General features: G+C 45.3%; 2 protein-coding genes across 7 annotated transcripts in view; one reads left to right on the top strand and one right to left on the bottom strand.

Moving 5' to 3' along the window:
- The window catches only part of CYB5D1 (cytochrome b5 domain containing 1), a 158199-nt gene extending 138173 nt beyond the window's left edge, over positions 1-20026 (top strand). Inside the window, exon 4 of the mRNA XM_068112369.2 lies at positions 19688-20026. Within this exon, the coding sequence (XP_067968470.2) occupies positions 19688-19918 (231 nt within the window). The 3' untranslated portion in view covers positions 19919-20026. The remainder of the gene's footprint in view (positions 1-19687) is intronic.
- A 220-nt stretch (positions 20027-20246) lies between these two features.
- Positions 20247-22309, bottom strand: part of WDR33 (WD repeat domain 33) — a 203357-nt gene continuing 201294 nt past the window's right edge. For 3 of the 6 annotated variants that reach the window (XM_078775736.1, XM_068112367.2, XM_078775735.1), the window contains 4 exons: positions 21868-21978; positions 21590-21672; positions 21297-21458; positions 20247-21056 (listed from right to left, as the gene is read on the bottom strand). In XM_078775736.1, the coding sequence (XP_078631862.1) occupies positions 20830-21056; positions 21297-21458; positions 21590-21672; positions 21868-21978 (583 nt within the window). In that variant the 3' untranslated portion in view covers positions 20247-20829. Of the gene's footprint in view, positions 21060-21296; positions 21459-21589; positions 21673-21867; positions 21979-22309 lie in introns of all 6 variants that reach the window. The other 3 variants (XM_068112365.2, XM_068112368.2, XM_078775734.1) reach the window with 1 other exon arrangement.

Here is a 22309-nt window from a genome sequence, read left to right as displayed (position 1 = left end):
ACACGTAATAAAAACACCTCACAGCCATAAAACCCCTCACAGCCATAAAACCCCTCACAGCCATAAAACACGTAATAAAAACACCTCACAGCCATAAAACACGTAATAAAAACACCTCACAGCCATAAAACACGTAATAAAAACACCTCCCAACCATAAAACACGTAATAAAAACACCTCACAGCCATAAAACCCCTCACAGCCATAAAACACGTAATAAAAACACCTCACAGCCATAAAACCCCTCACAGCCATAAAACACGTAATAAAAACACCTCACAGCCATAAAACCCATTAGACAAGTAAAAATTTGAGAATTTTCGAATAGTGTAGGCATTTTGTGTTAAAAGTGATTAAACAAGTTTTTTAGGATAATTCGAGGGTGCTGAATTCAAAAATGCTGTTTAACCGGTTCAATTTTGGAGTCTTAACCTTCAAATTGTAAAAAACAAAATGCCCGCCATTTTCAGCATATTTTTTTGCCATAACTTGAATTTTAAGCAACATAGAAGGCTCAAAATAGTGGCAATACCCATGTTTGTGATACTGAGGATTCCAAATTTACTGTTACCTAAGTTGTAACTAGTTTGGTTTCGCCGCCATGTTGAATTCCAAGATGGCCGCCATATTTTTGGTAATTTCTGGGGTGTATTTTTTTATGTACATCACTTTCACTGGTCAAATGCGCTTTTAATTTCTTTAGAACAAAAAAAATGATATTAAATCATTTCTAAAGTGCATTTAAAAAAGGGGTAAAGTTTCAAAATGGCTGCCTTTTAGTAATTATACTTTATAAATACCGTATAGCTCAATATTGGCATTCTCAAATGTTTACCTGTCTATCTTAGTCTGTTCTGGTTCTGCATTCTAGTTGTCTGTTGTATGCACATGCACATCCTCCTGTGCATGTTAGCCCAGCTTTTCTGCAGCTGCAACGGCCATTTATACATCCTTTGGTACATCCGCATGTTACTATCTCGCGACACGCCTTAGGAATTGGAGATAGCGTCATCAACTTCGGCACCAAGTTCCCATCGATGTATGTCCATCCCATGTCTGTTACTTGGGGGAGTACTGGAGTAGCGATGGTTGCGCGCTTCCAAATAAAAGCCTGGTAATGTGCGCGCCTTATGTGTAGTCTCACTGCATCTGATGTTGGTGGCAGAGTCTCCTGTGGACAACCCTTAGAGAAGAGTATTACACGTGCCTTGTCGCATCTGTCCACATCATCGGGTACCTTGTAAAGACGGCATATGAACTTTTCTGCATCGTTGATTACTTCTTCAGTGATATCTTCTGTGCCTAGATCTGTCAACAATTGGCTGTGTGTTTGAAACACCTTCCAGGCTGTCTTTTTGCCGTGGCCAGCAAGCTGTGACACACTTAGTAAGGGCATTTTATGAGATATTTCACAAATCTGTTAACTAAATTGTTACCAAAAAATTTCTTCACCAATATGTTTGTAAAGGTGTGTAATAACATGTATTAAAATGTTGAAGTTCAACTCCCGTGGGAAACCCAGAAAAAAAGCAGTTGAATTCGGTTACCGAAAAATTATTTTCGAGAATTTTTATTTTTTTTCATCGGCCCTTAAGTAACTTATGAGGGGTCAAATAAGGGTTTTTCATGATTCTGAGTTGATTGTTAACATTTATATTTTCACTTTTACATTTACACACAAAGTAGCTTTTATTTCACATACATATATAATACTCAAGAGTTATTTCTCATTCACAATGTCAGAAGTTTCAACAGTCATTGTCTATGTCTTCTTCAGACTCAACAACATCATGACTGCAGTTTCTGCATGTAATGCCATTACAGACTCCACAGGCCGAGATGCACGTGACCCCATTCTTCTTGCAGCTGCATCGCCGGTTGCTGCAATCTCCATGACAATTACAGCTCGTGAACTGCAATAGCTCCTCAGGAGCCGTGGGGTCCAGTGTTGGAACTGGCTCATACCCATGCACACCTATTGTCCATCCATAGTCACTGGGGTTCAGAGACATGCTCTGTAGAAGGATCCAGTCCCGGGTCTGCAGGTAGGCACGGAGTGAATGTTGTGCAGCTGCACCCTCTGTTGGAGGTAGAGTCTCTGGTTTGATCACTCCTGCCGCTGCCTTCCTTGAGAACATGTTGTACCGAATTTCACCCAATGTAGTATCCTCGCTGCCCAGAGTGTGTCACCTGGAGTGAGGAGTGGCTGATCATGAGCTAGGGAGGAGGAAAGCTCAGCGAGGGGGAGAAACATGATCGCGTTCGTTCCTATCTGTTTCCTGTTCGTAAATGGAATAATCTTTACTTCAGTTCCTCTCAGGATCTTAGCTTTGTCGAGTGCCTTCAACTTCACCCGGGGGGAAGCTGCTGTTGTCTGTGGATCTGGCAAAGGTGGTGCCGGAGAGGTGACTTCGATCCAACCCATTGAGTGAAAGGGAGCGTTTCCGTGAATAGAGACAATGTTTAAATCTATATTGTCTCCAACAAACTGAGTGACTGCATTGTTTGTTTCCCCAACCTCCATAAAGACCACCTGATCATTACTTGACAATTCACTTTCACTGGCTGGCACTTTGGCTGTCATCACTGATTGATCCTCAAGCGCAGCATCAACCGCAACCTCATCATTGATCTGTTCATCGGTTTCCTCCACAATGGTGTCAAGAGTGCCAGAAGTATCTGGAACATCATCTCCACTCCTACTATTAAGGAAGCAGTATTTGTAGTTTTGTGTCTCCGTGTAAGACTCAGTGTATCCCAGGTGGTGGAACTTGTTGAGCATCCATTTTGACCCAAATCTATGATCAAGTTGTATGGCAAGCCCCATTTGGTGTGGCAATACTCCAGACCGAGGTCGACAGGCCTTAATAAAATTCTGCCCCCAAACGGCAACTCTTTCGTCTGTCTTGACAATCGGTCTCAAGAACATCTGAAGGCTTGCAGGAACAAGTGTCAGCTGACTATCGATGTCAGTCATACTGTGTGTGGTGGGGTATGACTTTGGACCTAAATCAATCAAGGCAATATCATTGGATATGAACTTGAGTGCCGTCTTTATGATCTGAGTCTTCTCATCTCCATGGTCAAGATTAGCATGATGCTCTCGCAGAATATTGTCGGTGCCATCTTTGAGACAGAGTACATCTGCCCTTCTTTCCTGTGTTGTGAAATACAAGGTGTCTTCGTATTTCTCTAGAAGTTTTATCTTTAGCCAATGCTTTGAATAAGAAAGGCTCTTCTCTGGTGACTGATCAAACTCCTGCAGCTTTTCATGGACTTGGTCCATGTTCATTACCCCATGCTCTAATTCTGAGTCTAACCATTCGCAGAATTCAATAAAAACTGCCTCTCGCTCCTCATCAATACTCCTCTGTCCTCTCTTCCTTTTTCCTTCCTCATCAGTCCTGGACAAATCCTGGTGTTGGGCTAGCGGCTAGGGTGCCGGCTTAGGATCCTAGGATCCTGGGTTCGAATCCCGGTCGATCGCTGAATTAACGCCAGGGGGGTTGACTCAGCCTGTCATCCTTCCGAGGTCGGCTAATTGAGTACCAGTTCACTGGTAATTCCCTGTTTGTCGTTAAAGGTGGCAAAAAGGGTTGGCGTCAGGAAGGGCATCCGGCCGTAAAACATTGCTTCAAAAAGGGGACCAAAAAACAACAACAACAACCACGGTTCCCGAAAAAGGCCAACCCCCGCTTTGCGGGGAAAAATGGCCTCTAAAGGTGGTTATTTTTTTTTTTTTTATCAGTCTTGGACAAACTGTCACCTCTCGCAAACATAAGTTTGCATCGCAAATGGTACAGTGTTTCTTCTGCTACCAAGTCGTTGATCCCTTCCAGGCGTCCAGTGACTTCAGTGCCCCAGTCATCCCCGCGACTCCGTGCTGTCTTCAGCAAGCTTGCCTTCAGTGTATCTGCGGTCAAATTATCTGGCACTCTGTATTTCTTTCTAGCTTGTGCTGGATTATTTTTGTAGAGCTGGGCTGGTTGGTTGCAAAGAATGCATACATCCTTATACAGGAGGTCAACTGACTGTGATCTTCTAGAACTGCAGCCAGTTGATGAACTGAACTCACAAGTAGTGCGTCTTCTCTTCAACTTTGATGACTCTTTCTCTGCCTTTGATGCTTGAGCTGACTTCTTGGTGGTTGCAACAAAGTTGTTGTACAGATCATTTTTACACTTCTGGTGGTACCTCAGTTTTCCTTCCTTTTGAGCCTCCTTCATACGTTCCACAACAGTAACATTTTCGACAGTTTCTGCTTGTTTCAATAAAGTTGAGTATCCCTTTGGAGTTGCCTGTATGAGCCTTTCAGCTGGTGTATCCGAGCGTGCACAGATGAAGCAATTGAGCACAGGTGGAGTAACGTCTTCATCCATATTGCTAGACTCCATGTCCTGCAAAGTAGAAAATGAGATATATTTAGAAATTATTTTTCCACAAAGGAGTGTCTGTGGTGAAATATAAATGTTAACAATCAACTCAGAATCATGAAAAACCCTTATTTGACCCCTCATAAGTTACTTAAGGGCCGATTTAAAAAAATAAAAATTCTCGAAAATAATTTTTCGGTACCCGAATTCAACAGCTTTTTTTCTGGGTTTCCCACGGGAGTTGACCTTCAACATTTTAACACATGTTATTACACACCTTTACAAACATATTGGTGAAGAAATTTTTTGGTAACAATTTAGTTAACAGATTTTCATATGTTTCCCTTACTAACTGTCACAACCAGTAATTGCATGGAATGGCAGCAACGCTTCCACTTGGCAAGGTGGCAGTTTCTGGTGGAGTTTGTAGATGGGAATGTATTTTGGCTTCTTAAGAGTTCCTGCCTTCATCCACAGCTGAGTGCATGGCATCTTATCAAAATGAGCAGCTAACAAGACCAGCACGTCAGTGTCACGCACTAAAACCACCACTGTTTCAGCATTTGTGTCGACGCAATGAAGAACAAGTCGTGTGTCCGCCTCCTCATGGTTGGCCTGTAGGGATGATGTGTCCATCTCTGGATCTGAAGATTTCACGTCTGTGATCTGTGCAAATCCTCCAGCCACTACAAGTGTTGTGGGTGCAATAGACACCGCATTTGTCATGAGCTGCTGAGAAAGAAACTCTGCTAGATTTGCCTTATTCTCTCCAAGTGAGAGAAAGTTGGTCCATTTGTCTGGTAGAGGAACGTTTTGGTTTTCTATTACCTGACGTATTGGTCGAGAGGCCCGGGTACGTTTCATTCTGGTTCCAGTCTTGATGGAATCCTGCTGGTATCGGTCGAAAGTTACGTCAACTCTCTCAAATTTTTTCCCCATGGCAAACACTGAATTCACAAACGCATCTGCATATTCACCAAATGTGGTTTATTCCGCTGGGCTTTCCAAGAGCCATCACCAGTGCTTGACCATCAATTACTAAGCAAGTACTTCCAGTTAATGTCACTTGTTCTGGGGTTGAGACTTCTTGAATCAACTAATTTGCCAGTCGAGATTTACCGCTACTGCCTGTATGTAGACTCCCATTCATGGCAGCAAGTGAAATTGGCACAGGCATAAGCTCATGCTGCAGAATCAGGTCCAGGTTTATCACACGCCCTGCTTTGGAAGCTGTCACAAGTCGCTGAAGAATGTTTCTATCTGCCTTGATGGTCGTTTCTTTGCCTTTGCTTTCTTTGCAGTCTACAGAGACGAGAAAGTCTGTGCTTTGTTCCTATGTAAAGCGGCATTGAAATTGATATGACATGTGCCATCAGGAGGCTGAAGAAGGCGCTGATCAACAAACTCATCCAGCTGCACCTGTCCAAGTTTTTCTGCATTAAGCAAAGAATGTTGAATGCTCTCCGATGCCAAATCCTTGGTAGCAATATTCTGCAGTACAGAAGATGACATTCCCTCGCTGAATACATCGAATCGTCGGAAAGCTGAGACGACTTTCTCCTCATCAAGGTTGTCACGCCCGTTCCTGGAAGGTGTAATCTCGTTGTACACATACTCACTTTCCTCCCCTTCGATCATCAGCATTTGTCTAGTTTTACTCGATATGCAAGTTCTCAAGTTATATGATAGTGCCCATCTGCCTACATCATAAAAACACCTCACAGCCACGAAATTAAAAACACCTCACCACCACGTAATTATAAATACCTCACCACCACGTAATTCAAAACACCTCACCACCACGTAATTCAAAACACCTCACCACCACGAAATTAAAAACACCTCACCACCACGTAATTATAAATACCTCACCACCACGTAATTCAAAACACCTCACCACCACATAATTCAAAATACCTCACCACCACGTGATTCAAAACCACCACAACATTATTATAAACACTTCACAACCACGGAAACAAAAGTTTGTGGGAGTCATTAAGTGACAACACAGACACTGCCCAGATGTGTCGATATCTATCTATAATTCCAGTAATCTCTGTGTGTCTGTCTGTGTGTCTGTGTGTCTGTGTGTCTGTGTGTCTGTGTGTTTGTCTGTGACCGCTGTTTCTCGACAACCACGGGTCCGATATACTTGAAACTTGCCAGGTATATTGCTGGGGACCCGAGGATGTGCCTTTTCAAGGTTTGAAATTAATCGGACAAGTACCTACCGAGCTATGTCCAAAAAACGCTTCAACCAATCAGAGAGCAGCGAGCTATCACGTGTGCCGAACCGTTAATGCAATGCAAGCGTTAATGCGTTAATGCAAGGCTTTTCTTTTTTTCCCTCTTCTCTTTCTACTTTTCCTTGCGATTAAATTGCAAACAGCCAAAATACGTTGGCGCTAATTGAATAATTGGCCATTAACACTAAAATAATCGTAACTGCGATATGCCAACTTCCGGACAGTGCAGCCTTCCCTGTTGTTGTTGTTTGCAGCAGCTGTTTGCAGCAAGGCAAGGCTTTTCTTTTTTTCCCTCTTCTCTTTCTACTTTGCCTTGCGATTAAATTGCAAACAGCCAAAATACGTTGGCGCTAATTGAATAATTGGGCATTATGTTTTACAACTAATAAAAACGAATTTGCGATTCATTCGCTTTCCTGCGCGTTTGTGTACGCGATGGCGATTTCTTTACCAAACTCCGGAAGCCGTTCGCTTTGGACCGAACCATTGCATGTAAATAGAGGGGGGGGGATTGTCACCACTCGCAAGCCGTTCGCTTTGGACCAAACCATTTCATGTAAATAGGGGGGGGGATATAATTTTAGATATATATATAGTACGGGCATGCCCTAGTCTATCTATAATTCCAGTAATCTCTGTCTGTACGTTTGTACGTCTGTTTGTCTGTGACCGCTGTTTCTCGACAACCACGGGTCCGATATACTTTTAACTTGCCAGGTATATTGCTGGGGACCCGAGGATGTGCCTTTTCAAGGTTTCATATTAATCGGACAATTACTTACCGAGCTATGTCCAAAAAACGATTCAACCAATCAGAGAGCAGCGAACTATCGCGTGATTAGCCGTTCGCCGTTCGCTTTGGCGTTGCGAATGGACCAAACCATTGCATGTAAATAGAGGGGGGGGGTTCTGTGGTCGTTGCGAATGGACCAAACCATTCATGTAAATAGAGGGGGGGGGGGGTTCTGTGGTCGTTACTGCCACGTGGTTTCAAAGTTTTTTTTTGTTGTTGTTGTTTGCACGCATGTTTTTTTGCACCCACGTACGGGCACGCCCTAGGATGTTTACACACACACACCCCTACACAAATTTTTTTTTTTTTTTTTTTGGCAAGGAACGGGCACCCACGTACGGGCACGTCCTAGCTTATATATAGTACGGGCATGCCCTAGTATAGATAAATGACTGTACCCGAGTTGCCGTTTTGTTATGGTTTAAACCAATCATAATTCAAACAATTATTTTGCACAAATGTATTTGTAATATACGTGATATCACATTTTATAAACAATTGAAGTTGAAAACTAAAGTTGAAAAAAAAAAATTCTCCCCCAAAAAAAAAAAAAAAAAGCAGAAGGAAAAAACAAAAACAAACCCTTAGGTCATACCGACGGGAGAGATATGTGCATACCAGAAGTTTGGTACGATTTCACAAAAGTTTGAGAAAGTAGTTCAGTGACCCAACACAGGACAGGACAGACGCTGCACAAATATATATATATATATATATATATATATATATATATATATATATATATATATAGATATATATATATATATATATATATATATATATATATATATATATATGTATGTATGTATGTATGTATGTATATATATATATAATTATGTATATATATATATAATATATATATATATATATATATATATATATATATATATATATATACACACACAGGCAGTCCCAGACTTACGAACGCCCGTACTTACGAACCGACCTCCGTAAAGCCTATTATTTTTTTTAAAAGTTTTTTTTTTTTTGGTTGTATACAGAATCGAGGCTCATGAAAGAGCTAACATTTATCACACAGAAAAAAAAAAATCAAACAGACACACATAGTATACAATAAGGGGAGCGGTAGACAAGAGAAATATGAGAAAAGCTCTGTTCAAGCCGCCCTTGATGTTTACTTTAAGAAAATTGACCAGCACCAGGTCCATCCTCTCCAGCACCAGGTCCATCCTCTCCAATACCAGGCCCATCATCTCAGAGAGATATATCAAGGTATGATCGTTTCAAGGTTTGCAAGACATCAATTGGAACGAGAGTAAGTGTCAACCTATATAATCATTGTCTTTTCTTTTCTATCTAAACAGTTTAAGAAATGTTTTTCATACCTATAGATGTTTTAGGTAAAATACATACTATATACTAAGACAAACATTTGACTAATTGACACTAGATGTGAACCGTACGTAACTGTTCCGACTTAACATACAAATTCGACTTAGACAGACTTAAAAACGGAACTCGTTCGTAACCCGGGGACTGCCTGTGTGTGTGTATATATATATATCTATATATTGTTACGGATACGGGGGACGGCTCTCCCGTTAGCAAAGGGTGATTAGCCCCTTGTCCTGTTAAGCTGGCCGTCTCCCCGGTCCTGGTACTTGTAACGCTATCCCGCGGGATGGAACGGATCAGGGTTATGGGTCCAGGGTCTATCCCGAATACCTTTATCCATCCCTCCGCAGACTAGGGAGACAAGTACCACTCGAACCCCGGTTTGGATGGTCTAGTTAGTTGCCGAGCGGTTTTTTTAGCAACCCGAAGTTCGAGTCATTAGCCTTCACTAAACCCGATCCTGAACGTTGGCCGAATCGCGCCACGTACACTCAATATGGAAACCTCTAAAGCGACCAAAAGGTCATGAAGAAGTAAAGACAAAGTAGGGAATAACAAGATTTATTACTATTTATACACACTAAGCAGAAAGGAAAAGAAAGATGATTTATAAGGCAATGGAAGGAGCAGGAGACATAGTGCAATGATTAGCTTATATATATGGCAGTCTTAATTAATACCCCAAGACAACATGAAAGACGGACAAACGGGCACACTTACACGGGGAAATGATGGCAGGAATCACTGGAGGGAGGAGAAGGTCCAAGCCGATGGCAGGGCAGGAAGGTCCGGGCAATTCCACACCGTCGAGGTCTACGTTCCGTGCTCGAAGCGAACAGCAGCTGGCAGCTCCGCGTCTCCACAACCGGCAATAGGGCCTAGAGGGTCTCGGCGTATTGCTGCAGTATCAGCACCCCCTCACGTCTCGTTCTCTCTTGGCTGCTTTAGCTGGATCGCGCATCTGCCGCACCTCTCTCTCAATCTTCTCCGGACCTCTCAATCTTTTCTCAGGACTCTGTGACTTCTCCAAGACCTCAATCTTCTCCGAAAAGCCCTATAGAAACCCGCACGTGTCCTTTTATAACGTGCTTTTGGGTTTCTTACCCGCGTGCGTTGTAAACGCCCCTCGGTCAGCTCACCTCGGCCTTGATTGGTCGCGAGGGCTACCGATCCCGCCCCTCTTGATGACGCGTTGGCAAAGCCACGCCTTGTTCCTCGCGCTTGGCTGACTCCTCCCCCCGATGATGAGGTGGACACGCCTTCTCCGTTGGTTACCTCATGCGTAATGGAGTCAAATGCAGCAAACAGTGGACAGGGGATGAAATGCAGCAAAGTGGCTAAAGAAGTCAATTGCAGCAAACCTGGCAAACCTGACACTTGGAAGCTGCCATGGGGTGTCGGAGGGACCTACTCTTATTTAATTCGGTGCAATGAAGAGTCAAACTATTGGGAAACACATCCTTAACCTACATAAAATAAGGGACTAACTATTTAAAAGGATATATGGTGCCCTGTGTGTAGGTTTATGGAATTAACTAAGAGGACGAGCTTCGACCTTTCTTTACATTATGGAGGGTGCCATGTACACAACAAAACCATAATTCTCACATTCTTTACATTTTCTCAAATTCGTTACACTTCTCAAATTCGTTACACTGCACCCTACTTCCTTCAGGCCCGTACTCGGGCCTATAAAACTTTACTTTTAGTGTGACACGTAGGTGTAATTCCCTCTACAATTAACCTGACCCTGAGTGCGACAATTTTAAAACACAAATAAATATGTCCCCCTGCTGCATTGCACCCTGCCTAACAGATTTGCACCCACAGGATGACCGAATTACGGAATTGTTTTCAAGCTATACATTTACGGTGGGGAGCATTATTTACAGTGACGTGATTCCTTATTTACAACGCAACCCAGGACCTGTGTTTTTTTTGTTTTTTTTTAGGGAAACAAAGAGAAGGAAATTCCTGTTGGGAGGGAGGAGACAGCACGCATTGCATCGATGCACCAGTACCAATAACACCAAAGCACCCAAAAGCACCATCCACCAATCGCACCAACCAGTGCACAGTCATTACTGTTTGTAATAAACACACAAAAAAACAACTGGTGGTGGTCTTCTCCTTCTCTGCTGAGCCGATGTTCTTCCCGATGACTTCTTGCTTCATGCGGCCTACTTGGAAATATAAAAAGCACAAACCGTGTCCATTTTTATTTAGGGCCACAGGGGCCAACTAAGGGTGGTCCACCTGTTTGGCATAGGTGCCACCTTACCGAGGTCCGCAAGCAAGATTCCCTGGACCACTATGGCCGGTCTCCAACAGAGGGGCCCTGCCCCAGAACCTGGGGTCCATCAAGTGGTACTTGGCCGCAGAACAGCGGTCCATAAAGTGGTACATCAATGCAATGCATGCTGGTTGCGAGGGTCCTGGCACACAAGGCGACCTCCGCACGCTCCCCTCGACACCCAGTGGCGTGGTGTCCTCGTGTGGGAGTCAAGGGCGGGGAAAAGACAGGTGAGCGAGGGGTAAGGTCACAAGGGTACACATCAATAAAGGCAATGCAAGGCGAGGTGCGTATGGAGACGGAGCGGAGAAAAGCTCGTCCCTACCGTACGTCACCCCCCCCCCCTCCCCCCCGTCACCTACTCTACCCTTGCCCTTACCCCATATGTACAAAATCTACACATTACAAATTCGTCACTACTGTCACGTCTCCCTATATCTCTCCTATACCAAATTCGTCCCCACAATCCCTCCAACCAAAATTTGCCATCACCCATTTCAACATCAATCCTCATAAGGAGGAAGAGATGGAACATCAGCACAATGTCACACCCACGTCATGATGCGTCTCACATTCCAAACATTTGCACAATAAAATAATAAAAACATGGCATGGTGTGGAGTCCTGTCACCTCAGGTGAGTGGATGTAGATGGTGCAAGGAGATTCTTAATCCTAACTACCTTCTAAATGACTTTAACACACTTTACACTACCTGGGGTCTTTCCCTGCCAATCCATTGGCCAACTTACACTATGGGTTCTAAAAACCAATTCCCATTGACCAAACTGTGGTGCTTCTCAATTTGGGGTCTCACTCCCCCGATTCATCTCCCGGTGCCCTTGCACAATTTCCGGGCTGAGTCGTGTAGCTCTCCCAGCAGGTCTACCCACTTGCACACCTCCACCACTGTAGTTGCCACCCGAGCTTACCTAGCTCCTCACCCTAACCTATCTAATTGGGGAAGGCCCCTCCTGGCTCTGTCACCCTTCGGTGCCCTCTGGCACTGGGCTACCCGGGTCCGTCCTCCGGATCCTCGGGCCCCATCCACCACAACTCTACCGGCTCCCAGAGCCCACCTGCGGCCTCACCTGGCCGACATCCTCACAGTGGTGGAGTGCCCATCCGACTACACGCACTAACAGGCTACACGCCCAGCCATTTCCACAACACTAATGCACCCAGTCAACCATCATTCTTCCACCACGCACCACAGATGCCAATATCCAACCACAATTTACCTGTACCCTCTACCTAACTCTTACACTACCCTCCCCGGGTATTCGTGATGGGGTCCATCCTCCTTTCCCCCATCCACACCTTCGCACCATCCACTCCACTCCACAGTCTCCACCATACTCACTCCACGACCATCCATTCCATACTCCATATACTCCAGACCATTTATTCCATACACCTGTTCTCCATTCACCTGTTGTTGCACACCTGTGCAATCACACCTGGTGCCACCTGCACCCTCCTTCCTCCCTGGACCATTTGGGTCAACACAACACACATCACCATCACTCCCTCATACACTGCTCCATACACCTGTTCAGTTGCACACCTGTGCAATCACACCTTTTAACCACACACACGGCATCATCTGAACTACATGTTGCCCTGCTAACTTAGTGCTCCCCGTCTTCCCTTTAAACTAAGCACATACCACGTCATTATCATCCACACTAATCTACCTGCGTCCCCACTACAGGTATTATTGTCACTACCTAATCTTACCGTTACCTAAGGTCATCTTCTCTAGATCCCTACACACTATATCCTAACCCTCCCGGGCTAGTTTTCACTGCCAAACCCCATAACCTAGTGCTCCTTTGCCCCCATTGTGAGGGATGGCAGAGTTGCCATCCCACCACATCGGGCACCTCTCACTACCAATTTGGCTCATCTAATTGCAACCAATCAAAAATTTTCCAATTACTGCCAATTCTATTCACTTTTTTAAATTTCGGATCAAGAACACTATCATCATCATCACAGTCCGCTTTATCTGAGCCTCGGTGCGTCGTCACATCATTAAAACTCGGCTTCGCAAAGCCGAGCAATGAATTCGGGTGGTTTGGTCGCCTGCAGTTGGATCCGTCCGGCATTCACGATTCTGGGGAGGAGGCATGCTCGGGCCGAGGTTCCACGCATCATCGCGGCTCAGAACCTTGCGGTCCCGGGTCCGATGGCTCACTCTCGCCCGGTCGGAACCCCGCCTCCGCCAGGGGGCTCCGTTCCGCTTCCTCCTACTCACCCTTGAACCGGACCGGTCGCCTCGCCCGACAAGGCCCGGACTCGACCGTGCGGGGCCCAGCATCCAACAAAGCGCACCGCGCACCGAGCGCCCACGTCGGCTATCCATCACCCTAAACGCTAACCCGTTCAATGTCGATGCTTCACTTGCATACGAGACCCGTTTCACACTCACAAAACTTGGCGTCTCGGCGCCTCCAGTGCATCCCACACACTCCGTCCATTCCACCACCGCACTCCCTGTTACACACCACATGTCCCACGCACCTTCTTGCGCACACTCGCCGTTCGCACACTTCGGTCCACACCTCTCCTCCATTACGTCCTCCGTAACACTCACCATGGGCGTGCACTCTTGCATCCACCCACTAACGTGCTCAGATGGGCTCTCCCACACCCGCGCCACAACCAACTCAGGTGTGCTTCCTCGCACACGTTCCACCACCACCTTACTCTCCGTGTCACACTCCTCACACGTACACTCCGTATCGCTCTCACTCCCTGTGTCACACTCCGTACACCCCGACGTGCATTCTCGCTCGCACTCGGTATCACTCCCACACTTTATAACACGCTCACTCGCCGACGCACACCTTTTCCTCACACGCGTGCCATTTCCACTCACACGGGACCCCTCACCAACGCCCGGGTGCCATATTGACCCCAATCGCGCGAAAATTCTTTTGTCGCCAAACATCCTTCTACAAAATCTCCCCGCACAATACACAGCACGACTCACCTGGGGGATCCTCCTCCTTCGCTCCAACACCACCTGCAAACTTTCATTGGTGTTATTAAGCACAGCATCGTGATGTGAGCAGGGACTTTGCACATTTTCCATTCTTCCCTGCAATTCCCGGGCTACCTCCGTCGTCTCTTCAATTTTAACTATACCCATTATTTCTTTTTCTTTATTCGCCTCAACGACCGCTGGCTTTAATAAAATTTTCTCTCCTACCTCAGCGGTCGCCGGCTGCCCCATACCCCGGGTTGCGATCTCTATACCCGTCATTGTACCCGCGCTTTCCTCCGCCTCGCTCAACCAGCGCTTCTCGACCCGCGTTACCTCCTCGTGCACCCCTGGGACCTGCTCGCTCAACCCGCGGTCTCTGTCCCTCTCCGCTTCCCCAGTTATTTCTTTAATTTGGTTTCTGGTACCCCTCGCTTCGTCCCTCATTCTGTTTTCCATTTTCTCACTATCAGCCTTCATTCTGTTTTCCATTTCTTTCATTTCCCTGCTAAATTTCTTCCTTTCTTCCCTCTGCTCGGCCATGTACGCCAGGCATTGTGTCATGAACTGCTGCATGTTAAACTGCTGCATGTTAAAGCCCGCTGGTACAGCGGACTCGGCTACTGCGCGCGGCGCCATTTTGCGCCTCTCCAACCACGTGCGCGAGGGCGCCATTTTGTGCACCTGAAACTCCCTCAACCACATTGCCATTGTTCTCCTCCTCCATTTCTTCCCTGTGGTCCTGGGTTACCCCTAACCCCTCTTTTAGTTCACCCACCTGCATCCGATCGCCTTGATTGTCCATGGCACGATTTCCAAATTTAGGATTTTATAAAACAATTTCGGGTGCTCTTAATTTTTGACCAAAATTTTTTTTTGAAGTTATTAAAAATTTGGTTCGGGCCTCAAATCTAACTCCCAGACACCAATTGTTACGGCCAATAGTACAATTGGTGTCCAAAATTTGGGTTAAATAAATTTAGTCCCAGGTTCGAATCCCACTCCTGACACCAATTGTTACGGATACGGGGGACGGCTCTCCCATTAGCAAGGGGTGATTAGCCCCTTGTCCTGTTAAGCTGGCCGTCTCCCCGGTCCTGGTACTTGTAACGCTATCCCGCGGGATGGAACGGATCAGGGTTATGGGTCCAGGGTCTATCCCGAATACCTTTATCCGTCCCTCCGCAGACTAGGGAGACAAGTACCACTCAAACCCCGGTTTGGATGGTCTAGTTAGTTGCCGAGCGGTTTTTTTAGCAACCCGAAGTTCGAGTCATTAGCCTTCACTAAACCCGATCCTGAACGTTGGCCGAATCGCGCCACGTACACTCAATATGGAAACCTCTAAAGCGACCGAAAGAGCATGAAGAAGTACAGACAAAGTAGGGAATAACAAGATTTATTACTATTTATACACACTAAGCAGAAAGGAAAAGAAAGATGATTTATAAGGCAATGGAAGGAGCAGGAGACATAGTGCAATGATTAGCTTATATATATGGCAGTCTTAATTAATACCCCAAGACAACATGAAAGACGGACAAACGGGCACACTTACACGGGGAAATGATGGCAGGAATCACTGGAGGGAGGAGAAGGTCCAAGCCGATGGCAGGGCAGGAAGGTCCGGGCAATTCCACACTGTCGAGGTCCACGTTCCGTGCTCGAAGCGAACAGCAGCTGGCAGCTCCGCGTCTCCACAACCGGCAATAGGGCCTAGAGGGTCTCGGCGTATTGCTGCAGTATCAGCACCCCCCTCACGTCTCGTTCTCTCTTGGCTGCTTTAGCTGGATCGCGCATCTGCCGCACCTCTCTCTCAATCTTCTCCGGACCTCTCAATATTTTCTCAGGACTCTGTGACTTCTCCAGGACCTCAATCTTCTCCGCAAAGCCCTATAGAAACCCGCGCGTGTCCTTTTATAACGTGCTTTTGGGTTTCTTACCCGCGTGCATTGTAAACGCCCCTCGGTCAGCTCGCCTCGGCCTTGATTGGTCGCGAGGGCTACCGATCCCGCCCCTCGATGACGCGTTGGCAAAGCCACGCCTTGTTCCTCGCGCTTGGCTGACTCCTCCCCCTGATGATGAGGTGGACACGCCTTCTCCGTTGGTTACCTCTTGCGTAATGGAGTCAAATGCAGCAAACAGTGGACAGGGGATGAAATGCAGCAAAGTGGCTAAAGAAGTCAATTGCAGCAAACCTGGCAAACCTGGCACTTGGAAGCTGCCATGGGGCGTCGGAGGGGCCTACTCTTATTTAATTCGGTGCAATGAAGAGTCAAACTATTGGGAAACACATCCTTAACCTACATAAAATAAGGGACTAACTATTTAAAAGGATATTTGGTGCCCTGTGTGTAGGTTTATGGAATTAACTAAGAGGACGAGCTTCGACCTTTCTTTACATTACGGAGGGTGCCATGTACACACAACAAAACCATAATTCTCACATTCTTTACATTTTCTCAAATTCGTTACACTTCTCAAATTCGTTACAATATATAAAACACAGTTTGTGTGTGTGTGTGTAATGTTACCGATAGACTCCTAAACGAAGAGGCTTACGTGCTTGATATTTGGCATAGACATTGAGCCTGGGACGAACATGGCCGAACTCAAAATATTTGACGATCCATATTTTTTATTCATATTTACCTCAGCGCATTTCAGCGAAGTACCCGCTAATCTCAGCCGGTTCCAGAGCAGCGCGCTGATTCGCTCAGAGCGATCACGTGATGTTCCATTCCCGCCGCCAGACTGATTCGCTCAGAGCGATCACGTGATGTTCCATCCCGTCACACGTCACACGTTTTTTCACCTTTTATGCGATCGTGTTTTGTATCGATTTTGTGCGATATGAATTAAATGTCTTTGAAACAGCTGTGAAACGTCTTTCCACAACCCTTCCGTAACCGATTGGAGCAGTTTATTGCCGCACAAAACGAGATCCGCGAAGCAAGTTGGTCGAGTCGTGCTGACCAAGATTGCGACACGGCGGCTTCACTTTTCACTGAGTATGAGCGTTCTATATATTTTCAATTCAGTGCGCCCGTGATTTGTGGCATAGACATGACCATTGGGCCTTCACGGTGTAATTTGTGCGAGGCTTTTGTCCGAGTGAGCTTGAGTCGAGAGGGCGAATGTACGGGTTGGGAATGTACGGGTCTCCCTTCCCCCACCCGGCAACGCCGGTACTGGAGGACGTCACAGGATCGGTGAGTCTCCAAAATCCGCTTCGTGCTGTTGTGAATATGCAGGACTATGTCGCGATTGTTGTGCTGCTCTCCGACCATGAGAACTGCAACGTCATTGTTGACTGCCCCTCCCTTCCCTCCCCCCTCCCATCCCTCCCTCTCCCCCTCTCTCCTCCCCCCACCCCCCCCTTCCCTCCCCCCACCCCCCTTCCCTCCCCCCCGCCCCCTTCCCCCCCTCCTCCCTCCCCATCTCCCCCTCTTCTCCCCATCTCCCCCTCTTCTCCCCTCTCCCCCTCTTCTCCCCTCTCCCCCTCTTCTCCCCTCTCCCCCTCTTCTCCCCCTCTTCTCCCCTGTTCCCCTCTCCTCCCCTCCCCCGCCCGGCAATGCCGGGTACTTCTGCTAGTATATATATATATATATACTAGTAATAGGTGTCCACAAACATCCTTGACGATGTGATATACTTGATTTTATGATTGCCAGTTGAGGGAGGCCCTCACTTTTGCATCTTTATTCGCTTTTAAATTTGTTTTGTATGCAACCGCTTGACACAAAACTTTCAACATGGAAGTGTCTACCCATGGACAATTTTTTCTAACAAAGTTGCATTATTATTTGATACAAATGTGGCCAGGGTTCCAAAAAAAAAATCCGTTTCATGTATGCATGGGTTGCAGGGTGTTTCATGTACCAGGAATAAAAATGGTCTTGGCATAACCATTGAAAAGAAAAAAAAGACAAAAATAAAAACTTGACCTTGCATCTGATTCCTAAAAGTTTGAAAACCACACATAGTTAAGTGATCTGCAAACTGATTCAGGGCTTGCTTGCGCTGTTAATTGAACTTTGGGATAGCTGCTGGCACGGCATTCATCTGCAGTCTTGAACACGTGACCCTTGTAATTTAAGTACCACCAAAACTTTTTTTTCTTTCCTTCCCTGCTGCAGGTAAAGCAGTACTTGCATCCCACTGTCCAATTGCATGAAACTGTGTCCACAAGTTATTTCCTGGAAGCCCTAGCTGTGTCCATGTGGTTTTTTTTTTACCTCTCCCACCCCTTCATATTCCCCAACGCCCTTCCCACGCCTCCTCCCCCAAAGCCCTCTCTCTCCCACAGATCTCCCGATGTCCCTGTTCTGTACTGTTGTACTTGTGTGCTTCCCCCTCTCCCCATCTTGTCTCCCGCTCCCTTTATTATGTCTTATGTGCCCGTTTTTTTTTTGTCATTAATGTTAGCTCTTACACGAGCCTCGATCTTGTATACAAAAAAAAAAAAAAAAAAGGCACAGGCCTGGGTGAGGGTGCCGAGAAGAACAGACCATCATCCTTGGCAAAAGATCATCCTGCATTTATAATCGTGTATTAACTTTTGTCCTGCACTTATGTTGCCCTGTACCTTCTCCACACCACTACCTTGTTTTAAAAACTCCAACATATTTTCATATTTGGTAACTAAGTGACCACAAATACCTGTAGTGTCACCACAAATCAGAGAAGGATGTGGCTGTTTCTCCATGCATGATTTATTCACTGATTACGTAACTAGTTGCTTTCGGCTGGCAAGATAGGTTAGAGTTATGCACAATCTGAGCTGTCCAGCCTCAGTTCGAACTTTAACCCAGCTATAAAGTGTCACCTGGTGTTTCACATGCATGGTGATAGATACATCAGTGTGTGTGCCATCACTCAGAATGATATTAAACTGGGTTGTTCCATCTACCAGCATTAATTTGTGCACACAAGATATCCCACAATATCCTTTGTGAAGAATAGGTGAATTATCACCGTCACCTGGAACAAATTCCAGTTTGGACTGCAGCAGGTAGCGAGAGGCCTAGTCTTCTTGGATGTTCCTTATATATATCATCATCCTCTCAACTAGAAGTTTGACCATAACCACCCAAACTTTGCAGATGTAATATGTAAATGAGAACAGCTTTGTGGTAGTGGGTAAAGCCTTCTTTGTATTATCCTCACTTGTATGGGTGTAATTCCCATTGGATGTTCCTTATATATATATATATCATCATCCTCTCAACTAGAAGTTTGACCATAACCACCCAAACTTTGCAGATGTAATATGTAAATGAGAACAGCTTTGTGGTAGTGGGTAAAGCCTTCTTTGTATTATCCTCACTTGTATGGGTTTAATTCCCATTGGATGTTGAGCAGAAATTTACACACCCTGAAAAACAATTGCAATCTATCCAGGTTTGCTTCACGTGCTCGAATTGTCGCAAACGCCTTAACGACTCTGTTAAAGAGTACAGGCCTCCATCATTACCAAGTAGATGGTAGTTTAACAACACATGAAAAATTGCTCATATCAATGTGCAAATGTAAGATGAAGTTTGTCATTTCCTTGACAATGTAGTGACAGCAAGATCTACCTTTTTACAATGCAAAAATCATTAAATGCAATTTTCAAATTCCATCATGCACAGGTCTGCTCTGAGGAGAACATCAAGGCGATTTTACAGCGTTACTTGCACTACAATGCACACGCTGCCTCTTACACTTGGAGATACAAGGGCGAAGTTCTGGATATGGAAGAGACGTTGGAAGACAATGGTGTAGTTGACGAGGGTGAGGATTTCTACACGCTGAGGATGGATGCCGAAAAATACCTTCAGACGATCCATTTGTATTTTAATGATGATCTAACTATTGCTTAACTGGTCAGTGAACTAAATTACAAAGAACCTGGTTTTATTTGTCGTATACCATGTACTTAAGGTTAAAGTTCACTCTTTATGAGCACTTCTTCCCAATGAGGAAGAAAATCAAATAAGGGAAAACCAATACTAACGAGCACGTCCACTTTTGATCAGAGGTCCTTGAAGAAAAGAGGACCGGTGTCATCTTTGCAGAAACACCAACGGCAGCAATTGTAAAATAATATAATTACCAGAGATCTTGGAATAAAGATGGCGGGTTTAATTCTTATGAGAATTGGTTAAATATGACCCGTTTGGGTTCGTCAAAATAAAGTTGGAAGCAAAAAAGTATGGAGTTTTTATTTAAATGCCACAGGGACAATCCATCGCACAAGCAGTAGGACATAACCAAACAAAAATGATGGAGTCTAAGCAAGTCCGTTTGCTTTGAAAGACATGAAATTGCACCATTATCCAGGCAAATTCTATGTTTTGTGGCTTTGAGCTCAGCCATGCCAGCTTACACATTCCTGCGATGTTATCCAACGGAATCGCTTTCCGCTATGGAGGGAGAGCGAAATTTGAAAACAGAGAAAAATAAGATGAACACAAGGGAATTTCATCAGGGCAGACAGTAGCTCTGAAGTTATATCCGAATCTGGGTCTTGGATTCGGATCATTACATTGAACTCCTCACCCTTCCCCAAACCCTGTCAATGATGTATAAAACAAAGGCTTGATGCACCTCCACAAACATTTTTTCAATTTTAATAATTTTATATATTTTTGTAACATTTTATTTATTTTTTAAAGAAAGAATCCAAGGACTTCAGTCGGTAAGTCGAACAGAGGAAAGTGAAGAGAATCCAGAAAATGGCTTGGTTCTCGGTGAAAGAGAACATCGATAGTCAATGTAAGGGACCAGCCTATCAGCGTCCTCTCACTCCTCTTCCACCCCTGGGCACGGCTGAGTCTCTGCCACCTCGCACCCCTCCCCGACGGCCCTGCTGTATTCCCCAGTCTGGGCTTGTCCGGCCAGGACCACGTGGCGACATAAATTGCAAAGGAGGCCCAGAGCTCTCCTCTTCGCCATGGAAATCATCATCGTGAGAGCCTTGACCACGAGAACGCATTAATGGACCACCACCTCCATGTCCTGCTGGAGAGATAAAAGTGATAAGTAACTGCATCGGTTTGTGCTATAGACAGGGAGGAAAGGAGAGGGAGAAGGTGTAACTACCTGATCATAATGCGCCAAATCTAGCTGTTAATCTACACAATGCCATTTGCGAAAATAGTACCAATACGTCAGCACCAAATGTGCACAAAGTGCATAACCAACATAATGCAGTACATGCCAAAAATGTCCCAAAATAATGCATCAAAAGCAGCTTGCCTCTCCGGTCATCTGGTCCCATAGGAGGCTCTGTATCTCGCCGCAGGCTAGGCCCATCATGCCAAGGCCGCTTGCGCAATGGTGTTGTATCCATGGTCAACAAGGAGGGTGGTCTTTCATGGCCTGCGGCCGATGGGCTGTCTAACCGGCAGTCCTCACCACCTGCAACCATAAATAGCTACCCTTTGGTATGTGGGCATAATACATGAATAATTCCATAATTTTAGCGAATTTGTAATGCAATTGACAAACGATGACGAAGGATCCAGGACACTTGATATAACAGGTCTCACCCCGATGGGGAGGCTGATCGCGGCCTCTGCTCCTGCTATCCTCCTCAAACTGCTGATGCTGGCCTTGACCACCACGGCGAAATCTGTGCACAGCCCTGTATATGACCAACTTGTAAAGACGTTTACAATTTCAAAACAATTCCTGAATGGAATCAAAACTATCCATGGCAAACAATGTTTGTGGCAAAACTATCGACCCCACCTCCACCCACTATGTTCACAACCACAGACACAAGTAGATGCAGGAAATAATCAAGGTCCTTTGATGTTTCACTAACCCTTCTACAAAAGGCTCTGGTGCTCCTCCATCATGGCCATGCCTCACTCCAGGTCCTCTTCTGTGATCCCCATCAAAAGGCATTTTGAAGGGCTCCTTTCCAGCATCAAATCTGCCCAAAAGTGGAAGGATCATTAAATGATATACAGTCATGGCCAAAAATATTGGCACCCTTGCACTTTTTTCAAATAATGCACCATTTCTTCCAGAAAAATGTTGAAATTAAAAAATATTTTGGTATCCACACATGTATTTATTTGGTTTGCAGTGAAACGAAACAAAAAAAGCTGAAAAGGTTACAAAATCTAAGCTTATTCCACACAGAAATCCTAAAATGGCCCGAACAATATTATTGGCACCTTTTAGAAGTTGTTAGAAATAATTAGATTTCAAGCAGGTGATTCTCCTTCACTTTGGAATTGAACTCACCTGTGGTAAGATGC

The sequence above is a fragment of the Myxine glutinosa genome, chromosome 4, assembly GCF_964187855.1.
Source record: "Myxine glutinosa chromosome 4, kmMyxGlut1.1, whole genome shotgun sequence".
Classification (NCBI taxonomy): Eukaryota; Metazoa; Chordata; class Myxini; order Myxiniformes; family Myxinidae; genus Myxine; species Myxine glutinosa.
This window is presented reverse-complemented; position numbering and strand designations above follow the sequence as displayed.